Consider the following 20,165-nt stretch of genomic DNA (forward strand, 5'->3'; position numbering starts at 1 on the left):
CAGGCAGGGAAAACGAACTTACTAGGGAAGTGTAGTAGGTTTGTTTGACAGCATGGAGTGCCCACCTGAGAGGTGTGGTCATAAATCTGAAGTGAGATCAGTCAACACAGTTGTGTACTTTTTCCCATCAGGCCTGGCTGCTTTGGTACAGGTGCCAAGTAACTGGCTCACAAGGACTGTGGGTTTTGCCAGGTGAGTATGATGGGGAGGGGGGTAAGATACAAGGGGGTTAGGATGTTTCCAATAAAGTGGTGAAAATGCTGGGCTTTTCATGCTGCTTCCTTCATAAGGAAGGAAGGATATGAAAGGAGTCATGGACAATGACAAACGGTGAGATCAAGGGACTAGAAGTCTGGATGAGGTTAAAGACTTGCTGGAGTGAAAGAACTGGGGTAAATGAACTCAAATGGTTCAAGACGATCAACCGAGAGGCGGGTGTATGAGGTTATAATTTAGAAGATGGTGTATTAGTTTCTCTCCCAATTAAATAAAAGCATTAACCAAATAAAACCTTAAGATCAAGATGGTGTTGCTTTTGGCTACATTAAAAAAAAAAACACTTTCAGATTACATCTCTGGGTTGGTCACAGTTTATTTGGCTAGGAGAGTTTGAGTTAATATCACTTGATTTGAATTTTACAACAGATCCCAATATAAGATGAGTGCTCTGTGTTACAATATAGGCAAGCACTACAGCGTATAGGGGAAATCTATAAAATTGTTTTGACATCAACATTGAGGGATATATATGTCCTTGACTTTTCATGTAAATTTATGATACCAATATTAAAATAAGAAAATGCTCATTCTGTAATTAAGTAGACATTTTCCAATGAATTCTATTATCCTAACAACTTTAAAGAGTAATAGGAATTCTCTGGGAGTATATATAAAAAATTAAAGGAAAATATTTTGCTGTTAAGGGGTTTAGAAATAAACACAAAAAACATTCACTATAAAATTATTCCATTGTATTGCCATTTAAAATACAAGAATATAAGCAAATATCATCCAGTTGTCAGAAGATCTGCAGCATTTAGTGACAAATCAATAGCTTCATGGAAATTTTCAATTCATTAAAAAAAATACCTGAGTCATTTAAGTAATAATTAAGATGAGCTTTGTCTCTACGTATAATAAACTTCCACTTGGCTTATACAATTCCATTTTCTCCAACGGGAAGCTGTGTAGGATCCAGTCCTACCTTCTTCATTGATACGGCAACATCAAATAAATAGTCATAACACTCACACCTGTTAAAAGCAAAAAGAACTAAAAGTGTTCAGTGAAAAGAGAGTTCTCCAATCCTAACAATCACATTTTTCCTCTGCATCAAGTTAACCCTGTTCCTAGCAGATTTTTTTTTCCTTTCCTCAATTCTGGGCAAAGTTTCTCTTAGTTTGTCTCCAACATTATTAAAACACGGAATCATACTGAATCATGCCACCATACTATGCACTTCTCAGGAAATAAAAGGGAGTTTAAAATATGCTACTTATGTAAATTTAAATTTTTTATTATGTGCCATTTTTTGAAATAAATACAGCAAATCTTAATGCAACTTGGGTTAGCTTTATTCTAGCCCTCAACTCAGAGAACAAGATCTGTATCTCCTTCTTTGTATCAAAGAGCATAGTGCCTTGCCAAATAACAGCTCATCTGAAAAATATTTAACAAAAGAATATATAATACAAATAAAATATCTAGAAATAATTAATGATAAACTATTTAAATTTAAACCAATTTGACCAGTAACACACAAAAAAACCATACTCCGTTTTCAATCATAAAACACATTTCATTCTCTTTTAGAGTGTGGTGACTTGCCCCAGACATTCTTTGGTTTCAGCGTACACTTACATGCTTTTAGCCTTCTCCCACGTCTCTCCCCAGACGTAGACTCCATGCCGTCTGACTAGTACTGCACAGGAGTCTGGGTAATCATTCATTGCTCGGGCCATTCGCTCTTCGAGGTCTTTCTCCTCAGGTGTATTCTCAATAATGGGTACTACTAACATATCATCATATCTATTAAGACAAAACAAGCCATTTGCTTTCCTTTTTAAAACAAATAAAGGCATTCATATATAAAATTTATATTTTTTTCAAATAACAAGTTAGACGTTCTCTTTATATCTGAAAAGCCACTCCAAATTAGGAACAAGATTTTGCATGTTATTCTATGTATCTTGTATAAACAACGGTATCAAGAGACGCCTTGGGAATTTGGCAGGCATTGTTCCAATCCTAAGTATAAGTGGCAGAAATTTGTACAGGATACCAAAACCTAACAAAGAAATTATCAAGATCATACAAGTATTTCCCTGAAGGATAGAGAATCACAGTAGTTTTAACAGGAGATGAGAAATGATAAATTTCAGAATTAGAAGCATAGGAAGGATTAACAATTGAAATACTTATTAAAGCAGGAATTTCCCAACGATACAAAATCATTCTGTTCTATCTCTGCAGGACCCAAAAGTGTCTTGGATAGACAAATAAATAAATGCAGGTGTGGTTTATGGCCCTGGGATAGCAAAAACCTTTTGGAGCTAACTATTAAAGGTATGACAATATTTTCAGAACGTTCTCAAATCTGCGACATTAGAACTTCTTTACCTTATTTTTAGTAAGTACATGTGATGAAATCAGAATATGCATTTTTCATTTTTGTTTCTGCAGTAATATTTAAGCAAATAGCTTGTTACTGGTAAAACTATGTCTATTTGTGAGGTCATTTACAACCAATCAAAACTCAGACATGTTTTCCTTTTAACATGAATTTCTCTTGCCTTGTTAATGTTACATCTGCTTTTCAACTACCTCTGTGATGGCTAAACTTAACCAAACTAAGTTCTATCCATATATTATCAGAAGTTACTACTTCAGGGAAGGTACAGACTGAGTAGCTGTCATGTGATAAAGAACCTGGCCAACCATTATCAGGAACAGTACGAGGTTGCCCATTACTTCACTTACGTAAAATAGAGGTAATTATAAAATATCCTTAAATGTGGAAGGAATAAATTGCTAGTCCCAGGAGAACCACAAACTTATATTTTCCTCTACCATATACCGAACAGTCAGAAATATCTCCAGGTGCAAAATAATTCACAGCAAAATAAGACCTGAGGAACAGAGCCAGGGTAGTCCTTGGACCATCAAACAGTATTCTTTTCACTCTACCATAGGCATGTTGCATCCAAAAGGTGCAACAATTATAGTTAACATGGTAACCTCCCCCGATAAGAATTAGGCATTTGAAAGTTATTATAATTTTTTTTAAGATGGACTTAAAAATTTAAAAAGTAGAATAGAAAATGTAAAAACTCCATTCTTTCTTACTCATCCACCTTTTATTGCCCCCTTCTTTTGACTGGACACTTAGGATTCTCCCCAAATACTGATGAAGTATCACTGCCCCTGAGCTGTGATAATGACCCTGTTACTGATTTCCCAGCCAGGTTCAAATAGAATTGCAAAAGCATGTCAAAAAACTTTGTACTCTTTAAATTCTGAGACATTCAAAATAATATATAAAGTGTATACGTTGTGATGCATAACAAATGACATCTTTTCATTCATGGCATTTGTTTCTCCACAAAATTCCAAAGGCTCTCTATTGTGCTCCGCTCCTCTACCCACCGTCTCACACGTTCTTCTCACCTTTTTTTTTTTTTTTTTGTGGTACTTAGGCCTCTCACTGGTGTGGCCTCTCCTGTTGTGGAGCACAGGCTCCGGACGCGCAGGCTCAGCGGCCATGGCTCAGGGGCCCAGCCGCTCCGCGGCATGCGGGATCTTCCAGAACCGGGACACAAACCTGTGTCCCCTGCATCGGCAGGCAGACTCTCAACCACTGCGCCACCAGGGAAGCCCCTTCAGACCTATTTTTATTTCTTCACCAAAGCAATCAAATGCCAATGAAACTGATAGCACACAAAATGCCTCTCCTTCAAGACCCAGATATGGAAAAGGCAATATGCGGCTATGCTTTTTCTAGTATGTACACTTTCATAATTTAAATATTTAACTTTTGTAAATAGGTGTTTCCCAGTGCTGAGGAATGCTTTAGGCACACAATAAATATTAACTAAAATCAAGTCCAATTAACTTCTCAGCACACTAGTTTAAACACATACAGTCTATTATGTGCAGTAACAGTAAGATATTGCTGTAAGAACACTTTAGAAAAACTGGCACCCTTTTCCTCTAAACAAGGCAAAGTGGATTCAGCTCCTTTAGGAAATTGGGAAGGGTGAAGGCTCAGGAACAAGAATGCCTGTACATTCAAACAAAATGCCGAGCCTGTCCCTGAGCCCTGGGAACGTGTTTCTTCATGTCACTACTCTAGATTGACGAATAATTGCTACATTTTTGTGGGCTGGTGGGTTTAGCTGATTTTATCCAGAAGGCCTCTATTCTATACTATCTCTGCCAGTTTCCACACTGAAAAATTATAAACGTATAGAGATCTACTTAATTAAAATAATTATAAAACTTTTTTAAAAATGAAAATATTCCAGAAATACTACATGAGATCAAAATGAAGCATAAGATTTAGTCAGAGCTGAAACTTCCTGAAGACAAAGTGAAGGTGAGGAGAGCTTGCTCTTGGGGTTCTTCAACAAAGGAACACACTCTTTCCAGCTCTGTAGATATCTCAGCCAGGATTTTTGGATTTTACTCTGACAAACATTTAATTATTCATGTTGGCAATAATTTACCAAGGCTGGGTTGGGGATGGGGAAAAGGAGGGGAGGCATCTGATTTGTGTCACTGAGAATAGATCTGGAAGTATAATATTAAGGGGGGTACTATCTAACACAGATCTACAACATCTCATTAAATACATAAAAAGATCAGTATCCTGTTTATTACAAGAAGGAGAAATACTGTTCAAATTCTTCTTGCGGTACACGGGCCTCTCAATGTTGTGGCCTCTCCCGTTGTGCAGCACAGGCTCCGGACGCGCAGGTTCAGCAGCCACGGCTCATGGGCCCAGCCGCTCCGCGGCATGTGGGATCTTTCCAGACTGGGGCACGAACCCGTGTCCCCTGCATCGGCAGGTGGACTCTCAACCACTGCGCCACCAGGGAAGCCCTGTTCAAATAATTTAAGCAAAAAATAGGGGAAAATACCTGTAATACCCTCCCGAGATACATTTCTTTATTCCTTTGATCATCTCTTGATGTGTAATTTTAAACTCCCTTCCTGGGAAAAGAAGGGTGGCCATGACAGCAGCTTTAGAGTGGGTATGAATCACAGCACCTGCTCCTGGAGGGGGAAGAATACAGTTACACGCTCCGTGAGAACTAAATTGCACCTTTTAAAGAAAAAAATATATACACTTAAACACACACACTTATTTGTATATGGCTTTGGACTCGTTTTTCTTGGCATGGAATAATAAGTTGGCAGCGGGTAGGAGGAGAGAAAGGAAGAGAGGAAAGAGAACTACTGATAGAGAAGTCAGAAAGCACAAGGAAAAAAATTAAGCTTTATCCAGCATCAGGACAACGCACGATACTTCACACATGCTCAAGAAATATCCTTTACATGGTCTGAAGTACAACTATAATGACTGTGGAGACCATAATCATAATACTACTACCACTCAATTAGGGATTCCTATGTGCCAGGCACTGGGCAAATCCCCTTTATAGATGTTATCGCTTTGTATCATCACAACAACCATCTCCCCCATTTAATGGTCAAGGACATGAGGCTCAGAGATGTTAAAGAATTTGTCCATGGTTATTTAACTACGTTGTCCAACTAGACAGTAGTTGAAGAACTTGGATTTGAACCCAGTTTAGTCTGTCCCTTAATCATCAAGATATGCTTCACAGTGTAGGCCATATCTTAGTAACGTAAGGGGATGGTAGGAATTTTAAGATATAGATGCAAGGGATTTACCTAAAAAAGAATTTGTATGCTATAAAACTCAGTAATGGCTACTTTTGCAATGGGAAGTTTATTTAGCTTTTTGCTAGGAAAGATTCTTCATGCTGTTAGAATCTGTTGCTGAAGTTTCATCCTTTCAGTAGTAGCTGATAATGTCTGGGAACAGCACATGGCATGATTACTAACTCTATATTGATTTTATTCAGGGGCTATACTAAAGCATGGTCCTAATGACTGCATTGCAAAGCTGAGCCAGTACTTCAGTTATACTTTCCTATTTTTACATTGTCCTCTAGGTTCAACCTTTCCAGGTTGGTTTTCTATCACAATTTCTGGGAATTAAAGTAAGAGTCCTATTTTTATCATAAAGTAAATTTTTCAAAAAAGAGGATCACTCCTACTGAAGTGAAGAAAAGGGCATGATTTTCCCTCGTTTGTATTTTGATTAACTTCTACTACAAGTTCCCAGAGATATAACTGTGAACTAAGAGTAGGAATTGGATTGTGAATATAATATTTAGTTGGCTAACTTGACAGTCTAGTGGAATCATATTGATCTAGGTTGGAATTCTGGCCCCAATACTCACTGGCTGTTTATTTTGGGAAAATCTTCCCAGAGCCTCTGTCCTCTCATATATAAAATGAGGTAATAATGGACCTCCCACAGAGGCTGATGTGAGGACTGAATGAGTTAACATATTTAAAGTCCTTGCACATAGCAGGTATTCAAGAACTGTGAACTACAACAATTGCCATTATTTACAGGAGCCTACTCTGCAAATATTCTTTACGTTGAATACATTTTCTGCCTACCTCTCATTGTGTAAGCATTCATGAAAAGAGGAGTACACTGGCTTTTTTTAAGATTCTTATATGGTGGAGGTCCACTTATGTCCTGTTCATTGATGTCACAAACAAACATGTCTTCAGGCTATTTAGAGGGGGAAAAAGAAAAAAAGAAGGCTTATACAATATCAATTAGAAATGTCCCCTTTCTTGTGTGTGTGTGTGTGTGTATATATATATATATACACACACACATATACACAATTCCATTTATATATAGTATATATAAACAGTGCTAATATATATACATATTTAACTCATATTTTAAATATTTATATAATTATAGTTTCTCTCTCAAAATTTTTTAGCCATTTTGAAAAATAAAAAAATGTTTTCTACTAATAAAAATCATCTCAAGAAAGTTAAAAAAATCGACCTTTAGAATTTGAAGAAAAAAGTGATATGGAAAATTTAATATGCATGTAATGATGTTGATGTCATTTCATCAACTTAGTTTCTCAGCTTTGCCATGTAATTTCACAACTATATTTCAGAGAGACTATATATAATCATCATTTTAGAATGGGTGTTATAATTTTTTTCACATTTCATAATATAAGAGGAAAAATACAGAGTAAAATTTTCTTATCCCTTGAGAAACTTAACTGGTACTCAGAAATGTTAATCTCGATGACGTACTCTATTTTTAAAGTTCTAAGGAATTATGTAGATCCACAGGTTTTTCCTAGTAATACATGCATATCTCTGACTTGTAACTTTCGTTTACCAGGGTTTACTACAAACTACAATATAAATGTTTTATTAATGAAGCACTATGCCTTAGACAGAATTAAGTATTATGTGCTTGTTTTAACTCTATTCTGGGTTTATTCTAGCATTAATACAGAATGGGTCTTCTCAAAATGTTGATACAAAGTTTTATAACTTTAAATTGAAAGAGCTTTGCCATTATTAAATATGAATCAGTTTGGTCCATTTGAGACCACCAATCTGATTACCCTATTAGCCTGATAAAGATGGTGTTATAACGCTGCAAAGTTAGAATCATTTTTTATGATGACTTAAGATTGCACTATTCACTTTTGCCCTCTAGAGGCTGAATGAGAATTCAAAACACCTGATTGCAAGCAGGATACTTACCACCTTAAAAAAATTTAATAGTTACTTAACAAATGTTTGTTGATTAGTTATTTAAATCATCACAATATAACCTCCCTTCAAAACTAAAATTTCTTTTAATATTAATTCCATTTCACAAAACAATAATCAAGTAGAGAAGAACAGACATTTGGGTTTAAGAAGTATCCCTTTACCATACCTGAATGCGTTCCTTTTGCACTCCTGAAGGAGCAATGTAGATTTCATTGCTGGTAACACAAAATACAGAAATTGGTATTTATTTAACTCTAACGTTCTGCTTTTGCAAAAAGAAAAGTGTACCCTTGCAGTCCAATCATTAATGATCTTTATAAATCAAGTCATACAAATAGCTGCTTTATTTAATTAATGGTGTAGGCTGTATAGAAAGAATACCAAATTAATTTCTTTATAATGCTAGTGACACAGTAAAATGTTGATAGTTGCTTTTGTTACATTTTCATATATATTTCTTTATTTCCTTTTATGGTACAAAATCAATGGTAACCAGGCTTTTATCTGGTTAGGGGAAATACAAATCTGAAAACATAAGTCTTTAGCATCTTTAAGCATGAATAAGCAGAGTTTATCTTACTATACATGGAACACAGTTATTCTAAAGTCCAATCAGGGGAAATATGCTCACTTGGAGTAGATCTCTGCTTGCAAGAAATCAGGGTTAATTTTATTGTTTGAAATGCTCTTATTATAAAACATGACGCTCAGAGACCTCTGCTGGATGGTTTGTTAAATTACAGCATTAACACTGGGCTACTTTTTGGGTGGAACAGTATATGCTTCCTAATTGAAGAACACTTCTATCTTGTGAAAATATTTGGTAACAAAGCCAGAACAATTGCAGAAAGTTAGAAATATAAAAGGCATGGCTACATCTGGAGATCTCTGTGTTACACAGCACATTGTGCTAAGGGAGATGCTATAACACTACCACTTACCACAAGGTGCTTTCAAACTTGCTCCGGAAATTAATCTAAAATCTTCTCTAAATTCTCTCCACCCTCAACGAAGGTCCTTTGGCTCATGTATCAGTTTCAGTTGCTGACAGAGGCCGTTAAAGAACTGCCACATAATGCAAATGAAGGAAATACCAGCACCTGCACGCTCCAGCTTCTGCCACTGAGGCATGGATGTAGGGACACGAATAAATATTAACTGTCTCCCAGTGAAAATGAGGATGATTGCCTATATTGAATTGAGCTGTCAAAGTTGGGGTTACTAATAAACCTATAGACTTGGAACTGAAAAAAATTTAAGAAAGTTCCTTTAAGGATCTACTGGTAAATTAAGGTCTAGAAAATAAATGCCTGATAATGGGAGTGAAATCCAAAGCAGAGTAAGCTTTGTTCAAGCATTCATTTTCACAAAGTACCTATTGCTTTAGAACTTTGTTGCATAAGAAAACCATAAAGTGGCATTCCTCTGGAACCAGTGGTAATGCATAGGGATCATTACTGTTAAAACGGCCCCTTATAAATACCAGGGATCCAAATCTTTTGTCCTCATGTAACATGAAAGAGACTCTAGAATCATGTGTGGTACCTAGTCCAGTCACCTCCGCTGGTAAGTGGACTTGTAGGTCTTCTTGTGTGCGGAGATATTTATGCAGTCCTGGGAACAGACTCAAATAAAGTTTGAAACAGTCTGCTGGTAAATAAACTCCACCTACGAAGTGGGAAAATCCAGGGATTTTATTCAGTTTGTTCAAATAATTTGGTATGCTAAATGTCTTTTCTTTTTTTTTTTTGGCCATGCCGCATGGCTTGTGGGATCTTAGCTCCCCGACCAGGGATTGAACCTGTGCCCTAAGCAGTGAAATTGTGGAGTCCTAACCATTGGACCACTAGGAAATTTCCTGGTATGCTAAACCTATTTTTATTACTGTCTTTATAAAATGGAAATCAGTTTAGACTTTGATCAACTTTGAGTAATTAAAAGATTAGCTAAATAGGTTTTAGAAAACAGTATACCTACAAAGAAGGAGATACGTGGATAAAAATATTAATACAAAGATGACAGAGCCTTTATTTTAGGAGGGAAACATGCCAAAGACTAAAAGTGAAGTATTTACTTGGTACTGTAAGCCACAAACAAAAGCATTTTGAGTTTCAAGGTATTAAGTTTTCGAATTTATTTTCTCCATACTCCCTGCTCTTTCACAATGTGGTGAGCAGATGAACAAAACACAAGAGTTTATAATACATGTTCTACTTTTATTTACTTAAAATAAATCCTTTAACCCTTACTATGATTCAATTATCTTGTCTACAATATAGGTTTATTAATTTTAATTCTAACAGCATACAACAGGATTAGCGTCTCTGACACATAAAAATATAATGCTGTGAAAGACAGGAAACCAGCCTAAGTACAATGGCTGCTTAGTATCCTGGAATTGCCTTGATTACTGTTATTTCCTTGGTCCTCCATTTCTTCCTTCTGATTTAACTGTTATATGTGTCTTAAGCTATCTTTTTTTTTTTTTTTTTGCGGTACGCGGGCCTCTCACTGCTGTGGCCCCTCCCGCTGCGGAGCACAGGCTCCAGACGCACAGGCTCAGTGGCCATGGCTCACGGGCCCAGCCGCTCCGCGGCACGCGGGACCCTCCCAGACTGGGGCACGAACCCGCATCCCCCGCATCGGCAGGCGGACTCCCAACCACTGCGCCACCAGGGAAGCCCAAGCTACCTTTGATTATATACATTTTTGGCACCATACACCAGTAGCATAAGCTAAACTGATAGTAGCCAAACCTTGGAATCAGTAAATAATTTCATATTTCCCAAAGGGCTTATTGCTAGAATTATTCTGGAAACACCATCTATTGGGTTTGTGCTTCATTCCAAATTTATTTGCTCTAAGCATCAGATAAAGAAAACCAAACTTTCACTAACATGAGAATAATATTGCTGATAAAATTATTGATATGGGTCTATGAAGTCATTTAAATATTAGGGAGAAAATTCAACATGTTACTACAAATTAGCCATTCTACTCTGTAAAGCAAAAATTTAGTAAGATTCCAAATACAGTGCCATAAAACTGTGGCTGTTTTCACCTGTGACCTCCAGGAGGCTCCTCACCAATTAAGAAGCTGAGGAAAAAGCATTTTACGAACACAATGCAACTTCCCTATAAATTGACTGTAGTGCCATAAAGCCAATTAATTTTAAGAGGTGCCAGTGAGTGTTTTAGGGTGACCACACATAATTTTAGTGCATGGTTCTACAAAGAATTTTAGTTTTACTAAGAACATAGTCTTTTATGTCTTTATGATCAAAAATATTCCCTCTTGAGATCTGCAATGGTCCCTTACCTGCATTCTATTTGTAATTTAGCTGTTTTTTTTGAGCCAGTTGGAAAAGTTATTTTAACTCAGTTTGGTAGAAAGCTCTCTTTTGTACATATACAAACTATTTCTGCAAATGCAAAAAAAAAGCAGTTAACTAAAGGCAATGTTTAGAATATAATTTATTATAAGTAATACAGGTGAGAAATCAAATTACCAGGACTCAACTCCTAAATGAATAAATGAAACAACAACAAGTGTTGTTATTATAGGACTTTGCTGTGAACAGATCAACTTGAAAGTTTTGGCAAAATAACTTGAAAACCTGCAAAATACTGATTGACACATTAGCACTGGGTTGATGGTAAGAGAGGACACACATGACGGACGTCCCATGTGTTGATACCATGTGGAACAGAACGTTTCCAGACTGAGAGCCTCCCTATACATGAACTGTGACATTTGTTGACTAAGGGCTCTCCTGTCATTTCCCACAGTTTAATTAATATTTCATGAATTTCTTGGTAATTTGAAGCAGACGAAATTTCAATGGCATCATCTTGTGGTATGCCATAAAATCCCCTTTGTTCAAAATGTTCTGATTACATTTTACATTCCGTTCTTTTCTAAACAATTCAACATTACATAAATATTGTAGTAATCCAATTTTGTTAAAGAAAGTGAATTAGGATAAAGAAATAAATCAAGTTACTCAGTTTTTTGTTTTTTTTTTTTTTGCCATGGCTCACAGGCCCAGCCGCTCTGCGGCATGTGGGATCCTCCCAGACCGGGGCACGAACCTGTTTCCCCTGCATCGGCAGGCGGACTCTCAACCATTGTGCCACCAGGGAAGCCCCAAGTTACTCAGTTTTAACATTCAGCCTCCAGACAATATTATTCCCAAAATATTTCAGGAGCAAATACATTAATCCTGTTCCAGAAACACTTAAGAGTGAGATTCCACAACCTCTATTTTCATTGTTAGTAGGTTACGTATTTCTTCACCCTCTTAAAGGAAAGACAGTGAGTAAGTCTAAAGAACAATTACCTACTATTCATTCCTTCTGTTTCAAGGCCAGTACCTCTTGTTTTGTCCTGTGAACAACATGGACCTGCAGGTGCTATGTCCATTAATAATGATACATGCATTTAGAAAGGCATATTGCCTTTTTTTGGACTCAAAAAAATGTAATTTTTAGAATTTTAGGTGGTTAGTAATCTATATTTAAGTGACTTTAAGATATGTATCTGAACCTTTGAAACAAATCCTGTCTATCCAGAGGGGACCCTTGGTAGTTCCAGACATATGAACATACCCAGCAACATGTTATTTAACTTTGGTACTCCATGGACTGGGGACCAAATTATTCTGATTAGAAATTATGGTTCTTAAATCCTTATTTATTATATCCGCAACATCTGCACACTTATTCCATTCAGTTATGCAAATACCTATTTCTCTATTTAGAAACTAAATACCTTCAGTATCATAAAACTGATCATTGGTTGTTCTTTGTACATAATACATGTTAGGCTCTCTGTGGTCTACTTATATGGAGAATTCTCAGAAATGAAATCAGCCAGAAACTTACCCGTGCTTCAAGCTGATTCCTCCTCCAGTCCCAGTGACCCAGCCCAAATGGTAAAACTGTTTGCAGAGCTCTGGGATCAAGTATTTTGGATGTTCCTTGTCCTTAAAAAGAAGATAATGATTTCTAAAATAGACATTATTTTATCAAATGACTATTCTAGATGATATCTCTATTAAGAAACCAATTTAAGCAAGTTTAAGAAAATCTACCATAGAGAGGTACGGTGAGGGAGAAAATTATTACAAAATATATTTTGTTTTTAATGTTTGGAATGTGGATCTACTATATTATTTTGCAACCAGGAATTATTCAGTCTAATATTATGGAACAGGTTGCAAGAACAAGGTGGAGAAATGCCCAGATTATATTACAAAGTATCTACTGAAATGGCTGAAATAAAATAGGATCTAGTGCTGAAAGGGACATGCTTCAGTCTGTCCAGAAAATTTCTTTACACATAACATCTTATTCAATTAAGGCATGATATACATGATATACTATGATAGTTATTTGTTTATTATCTGTGTTGGTTCAATTTTATTTTTATTCTAAAAATGTCCTTTGTTTCATAGCAATTGTATTGTTTTCTCTTATTACAAAAGCAATATATACTTATTATGGAATTATAAAGTCAAGAAAATAATATAAAAAGCACTCAGAAATAATCATAATACTTTCTAGGCCCAATCCTATGAAGATATATGTTGGGATAAACACTGAGCCTTATTTATTTATTTATTTATACTGAGGTATAATTGACATAGAACATTATATTAGTTTCAGGTGTACGATATAATGATTCCATATTTGTATAAATGGTGAAATGATCAGTACGATAAATCTAGTTGAAATAAAAGCCTTACTTTTAAATGTCTAATGATTACTTCTTTAGAAAACAAAACAAGGCGTTTCCTCCTCTTTTTTAAAGCTAAAATTAATGAAAACAAAAACTGTAATAAAGAAATACAATGAATTCCATTTTGGCAGTATAATATACAACCTTACCTTGAAAACAAGTAAAACTGCTGAATAAGTCATTCAAACAATATTTCAAAATGTACTGCTGAGCTGGCAAGAAAATAAGGTTTCACAGCCATAAAAGAAACAAGAGTGAGTCTACCTGGGAGGGAAGTGAGATCCAAAGCCCTAATTTCCCTGAAGGTATTTGCAAATCTCTGGTGACCTCTTCAATTTTGATAGCTATTCATGTCACTAGAAACACAAGATAAAACCTTGGGTGTGCTCAGAATAGGGCATCTAATAGAAAATCCCTACATACACATGGGACCCCAAGGGGCTATACCCTCCAGGTGAAAGTGAACAAAAAGTAGTCACACTGTGCAGAGAAGCACAGCTAGTAAACCTGCATATATAAATCTTGGCACTGGGTAAAGGGGAAAAAAACATCTTTGAGTCCAAAGAGGGATTATTATTGAACAGACTAAATTTTCAGCTATTTAATTGGATTTCTGAAATTATGATATTTTCCCAAATTCACTGTTAATATTTTACATACACATTTTATTTTAGATAAATACTACGAATGATCATTTGATGGAGTAGACTTAAATATATAAAATTAAAAACATGGGAATGTTGACATTTTTTAAAATTTCTGATTGAACACAGGCTTAGGAGTTAATGGACACAAAGGCAAATCTATATTACACCATTTATTGCTTACGTGACCTTGGGCCTCAGTTTACTCATCCATTAAATAAGAACATTATGAGGATTAAAATGAGATATAATGGATACAAAGCATGAAGCACAATGTGTGACACAGTCAACATTCGTTTCCTTCCCATTTTAACGAGTTAAAAGTTCCTGAATTAAAATTAAAAATAAAGTTATATTGGTCTTTCTTACATCTTGCCTTATGAAATCTAGCCAAAATTACCCATGCCCTGTATAATTTGCTATTTCCTTTTTTAGGGATATAAGTGATATTTTAATTACATATTAAATTACAGCTAATGAGAAGACTCCTGCAGTTTTCCAATCCTTAACCATCAACTTGCAGGGCACGTTGCAAACATTATAGAAAACAGTCTGTTATTAAGGGCCTCCCCTTTCCCTTTTGTCTTTCCAGTACTGAGGTATTAGAACAATTGGCCTGCTTCATACTACAGGAATAACAATGGTAAGGCAGCTGTTGTTAATAAAGTTTCATTCAATGGCTCAAACCCACAAAATTACAATTTCAAGAAAAATAATCACTTAGCAGCAGGAACCAACCGAGATATATTTAGTAAAAATGCAGTCATTTAAGTCATCCAGAATAATAAGAAAAGTAAAAATTAAAATATGTATTTTAATAAGAATTCACAAGAAAGAAAAGGTTTAGTTAGTATTTAGCTCTTCCCTGAATGTCAAAATTACTTGTCTGTTACTGTTAGGTCTGTTAGAATAAGAATTTTGAAAGACATATCTAAAGATGGATTACAATCAACTTCTTACAGTAGAGGTTCTATACAGTGAGGAAGAAACATTGAACAGTATTTTGTATATACTTTCAAAACACTAAAGCCTAAACAGTTTTTGAATCAATACTTCATTTCCCCAATTTTTCAATCTAGTTATTTTAAGTAAATCAGCCTCCAATGTCACTGAGATACCTGCTCACAGCCAACAATGGCTCTAATCCCTTCCCCCACCTTTTCTTTCAATTCAAGCATAATAGAGGCATTATTCCCCAGATAGAGGTTTTCCCAAGGGACTCTTACAAACATTAAAATGAACACGCGTCAAATGTATTTAGCCCATCAATTAAATGAGGGAACCAAAAAGATGATACAACGGTGTCCAAAGAGAATTCAAAACACACACACATAAAAATAATCAGGAATCCTGGATTTACAAATAAATGATATAGAAAAACTGGACAATACCCGCTGCAGCAATAAGGTGAATCTCTATAAGACGACTTGCCTTTCTATGAAAAATAATCATCTGCATTACTGTCAGCATTCTACAATTCACAGACCTGTAAAATAGCGTGAAGATAGCCCCAAGACACCTAGTAGTCTTTTTTGATCATTTCAGTCTCGAATTTTTTCTCGCACTGGCCTAAGAATGGACTGTATACAGGCACAGGCAAAGTGTCAGCATTTTCTCTGTCTCTGGTCTTTGTTTCCTTCTGCACTTCTGATTCATTCTCCTCGTTGCATACTGGTTTTCTCTGCAACTTCACCTCCACTCAAAGCCCTATTTCTCCCTCCTACCTTCACTACACTTAAAAACTCTTCTTACAGGGCCTCCCTGGTGGCGCAGTGGTTGAGAGTCGGCCTGCCGATTCAGGGGATAAGGGTTCGTGCCCCTGTCCGAGAAGATCCCACATGCCTTGGAATGGCTAGGCCTGTGAGCCATGGCCGCTGAGCCTGCGTGTCCAGAGCCTGTGCCCCGCAACGGGAGAGGCCACAACAGGGAGAGGCCCGCGTACCGCAAAAAACACAAAAAACAAAAACTCTTCTTACCAGTTAAGCACTGACTAGAAATCAGAAGACAAAGAGGCTGGCTTTAGCTTTGACTCCCACTACAGCGAGTCTGTGACCCTTTCTGGCTATCAGTCTCCTTATTTTAATAATCTGGATCAGTGATTCTTAGACTTCTGAATTTCAAGACCGGTAGTTTTTGTTGCTGCTTTTAAAATTTTAGGGACTGACATAAGGTTACCAGTTAATGACATTGGTTATATTTAATCATCCATTATCACATTTTTCAAAAAGGAAAGTGCATTTTTAACATAAAAAAAGTAGGAAGGATAATGTTGGAATGAAACATAGTCCTTTAAATGAATGCAATTAATTTTGTGAAATTCACTTTACCATCGTCCTTATTTTTCTTATTTTGCAAGAATTGAGTAAAAGCTCTCACGGACACATATTTGGGGAGGATTAAAGTTACCTTTTCCTATTTGGTCTCCTTGCCTACAATATCTCCTTTTTCTTCTTCTCCGGCTTACCCTTCACTCTATTATTAGTACTAAAATAATAACACTACTTTGATCACTGGACTCCCTTCCTCAAATCATTTAATGTTCAAATATCACCCCCGGGTCTCTTATGTAAGTCCATCTGCTTTCTTGCTCCAATTTAACTTTTCACATATTTTCTTTCACTTTTTTACATACATCTCTCAGTTCTAGTCAACCTAGTTGTGGTAATCAACCTCCAGGATGGCTCTCCCTGCTTTCTGGTATTCACATCCTCATGTAGAGTTCCATCCCACATTGTACCGGGCTGGTCTGTGTGAAGACAGACTAAGATGTGACAGTATGTCACTTCTGATGGCAGGTTACTAAAGCCTACAGCCTCTGTCTTGGTTGCTCTCTCTTGGATCACCTGCTCTGGGGGAATCCAGCTGCCATGTTATAAGGGTACTCAGCCTATGCAGAAGGCCGTAGAGTGAAGAACTGAGGCCTCCAGCCAATAAAATGTGAGGATCAGAGGCCTGCCAATAACTTTGTGAGCTTGGAAGCAGATCCCAGCTGCAGTCAAGCTTCGAGATACCTGAAGCTCCAGCTGACAGCTTGACTGCCAACTCATGAGAAACCTTGAGCCAGAACCCTGAGCTAAACTCTCCTGGATTCCTAATAATCAGAAACTGTGTGAGACAATGATTGTGCATTAAGCCTAAGTTTTGGGATACTAGCTGTGCAGCAATAGATGACTAAGACACATTTTCTTGCCAGCCAAGAATACATCTTTTTCTCTTTGCACTGTTATTGCTCATGCTGGATCTCCAATTATCCCACCTCTAGCTGTCAAACTCGTTTGTCAGCCTTTACACCAGGCTTCCTACCCACTTCCCCTATGATTCCTTCTCTCATCTTCTCCGCAGGAAGTGATATTTCCTCAAACTCTGTGCCATGGCATTTGTACTGTGTACCTTTTTTTGGTGTCTATTATATAGCCCTCTCATTCATTCATTCAACAAACCTTTACTGAAGGCCCTGAATAAATAAATACGAATAAGAGAAAATCCTTACCCTTGAGGGCTCAAACTCTAGTAAAGAAGTTAACAGCTGTGAAACGACAAAGCAATATTAAAACAAGATGGTCCAGGGCATTATGGGAACAGAAGCTACTGGTGGGAGGGGGCAGGAGTTGGGAAAAGCTTCATAGAGGAAGGGATGCTGAGCTAAGTTTTAATGAAGGATGGCCAAGTATGCAGGTAGGTGAAGAGGAGAAAGGGCATTTCAGTCAGAGAGAACTCTGAGTAGTTGGAACCGGAATTAGGTTCTATGGGATGGAGGGGGGAGGGAAAAAGACTGTAAGGACCTTTCATCTAAGGACCAACCATCTATGCTATAGATGGCTGATAACTGCTGAGTAGTTCTAAGTAGAAGATGATAGGATCATACTTTGTTTTTGAAACGTGTCTACAGTGGCAATAAAGAGAAGAGGCTGAAGCATGACAACGAAGGAAGGAAAAGACCAGACCAGAAGAAGGATGTGGAAATAATTTCAAAATGAAATTGTAAGGTGGTGATGGTGGAGATGGATTTGGAAGATAATTAAGAAGTTAAAAAGAAAGGGTGGGCTTTGGGTGAGAAGACTGAAAAAAAGGAAGGCTTAGAGGAATTCTAAGTTTCGGTTGGCTGAGTAGCTAAGTGGGTAGTGATACCAGTCATAAGTATTCCTTGAGTGTCTATGTACCAAGCACTTCCTGGGAATTCAGCCAACAAGACAAAGTCTCTGCACTAAAGGAATTTATACTCTAGGGGGTAGTTTAAAAAAAAACGATGTCGACTGAAAAAAAATGCACAATGTGACAGTTAAGTTTAATTGGGGGCAAAATAACCCGGGAGGGAGCCTCTCAGCTCGGAGGAACTGCTCCAAAGCAGTGGGGTGGGGGGGGAGGTCAGTAGAGACGTGATTTTAGTGAAAGGGGGTTACATGGAATCAAGCACACATTTTGGCAGATGGATGCTGTTAATCACAAGAAGTCTGCCGCTGGTCACGAGGAGATGTCTCCATTAATCCTTTTAGTGCTTTTCTAGATATAAGATGCAAGAAATTGGGCTCATAATATGTTCTCTTAAAAATAACTATCTGAAGTCCTGTTCTTCCTCGAATATCTCATTCCTACCTCCTCTCTGAACTCCTTTCAGGGTGTGTTGAAGGTCAACCACTCCAGTAGATAGTGACCTAAACCTTGTAGAGGCAGACAGTGTACGACAATTTTAGTTGGCAGTGAAAAGAGGAAAAAATAAATAAGCTGTAATAAGTGGGAAAAAGGAAACAAACAAGGGACTTTGCTAATCTGTGTTAAGCCACTTATTTGCACAAGATAGTGGTTGACAAGTATTTCCCAATAAAATATGTCATGTTACTACTTTTTAATTGGGGCGTTCAGCCCCGAAAAAGAATAACAGGAGGAATAAGGACTTTCCCTGTCTCTTAAGCAAGGCTTCTCACATTGTAATTGTTTATTCGTCTAGCTCTCCTCCAGACCCCAGGCCATTGTCTTAATCACCACCCTGAGCACGTGGGTGTTCCACAAAATTCTTAGTGCGCAGAAGTGAATGAAAAGTTATGAGCAGCCTGAAGGTGGATTTTCCTTTGACTTCTGCTTAAGGAAAAATCCTTTTTACGATCATCCCATAATCAATCTAAACCGAGACAGGCGAAGAGCAACTGTGCAGATGAAAAGTGCCGGCTACAGTCCGCAGATCTGGCTCGGAGTACGTTTCCGAGTATCTACTAGGCGGCAAACGTCGGGCTGGTCGCCAGGGCGCAGAAAAGAAGCTCGAGAGCACAGTCTTAGCTTCATTTCCACTCCAGAGCTTCACGTTTCCCAGCTTGGCCTGTCTTCATGTTAAGTTGTTTTGAAACACACACGAAAGACGCCCGACGCTCTCCTCCGTTATTTTTCCCTTTTCAACGTTTGGTGCCCAACCCCCGCCATCAACGAATCCCAGCGCTGGAAGGAGGCCCGCCTCGGGGCCCGGGGCCTCAGGTCTGCACGAGGAACGGGAGCGGCGGCGCGCGGGGGTCGCGTCCGGACCGGCCTGAAGCCCCACCCGACCTGCACCCCGCTTCCGCCGCCGCGCCGCGCCGTTGCCTCGCCTCCTGGGAATACAGTGCCCCGCCCCTACCTGCGCGCGACACTGCAGTGAGCAACAGTCTCCCTCCGGAGCGTGACAGCTAGACATGGCCCGGACGAGGGGTACCTGAGCCCTCCAACCTTCTCACAGCTTTGCTTCTGGCGCTCCGCCTGGGTTGACGCGGCAAGGGCCGAACTGCAATCAGGCGGCCCTGAGGGCACCCCGGGGGCGGGGCGGACAAGGCGAAAGGCGGGTCTGGGAGGGCCTCCCTGCCTGGAGACCCAACCGCGGAGCCGCCTGACCGGGAGGCGGGGCTAGAAGAGCTTGATTCCAAGGCTCAGAGGGGCGGCTGGCGTCCAGGGGGCGT

The 20,165-nt window shown here is 38.0% G+C and overlaps 1 protein-coding gene across 1 annotated transcript; it reads right to left on the reverse strand.

Annotated features, from left to right (window-relative positions):
* Positions 1–574: 574 nt before the first annotated feature.
* APIP (APAF1 interacting protein) lies at positions 575–20,108 on the reverse strand. Its single transcript, XM_032641031.1, has 7 exons — positions 19,850–20,108; positions 12,748–12,848; positions 8,030–8,078; positions 6,718–6,835; positions 5,139–5,274; positions 1,861–2,028; positions 575–1,253 (listed from the first exon to the last, which is right to left on the reverse strand). The coding sequence occupies exons 1-7, from the start codon at positions 19,904–19,906 to the stop codon at positions 1,154–1,156; spliced, it is 729 nt and encodes a 242-aa protein (XP_032496922.1). The 5' UTR covers positions 19,907–20,108; the 3' UTR covers positions 575–1,153.
* Positions 20,109–20,165: the final 57 nt, after the last annotated feature.

Source organism: Phocoena sinus, chromosome 8, assembly GCF_008692025.1.
Source record: "Phocoena sinus isolate mPhoSin1 chromosome 8, mPhoSin1.pri, whole genome shotgun sequence".
NCBI lineage: Eukaryota > Metazoa > Chordata > Mammalia > Artiodactyla > Phocoenidae > Phocoena > Phocoena sinus.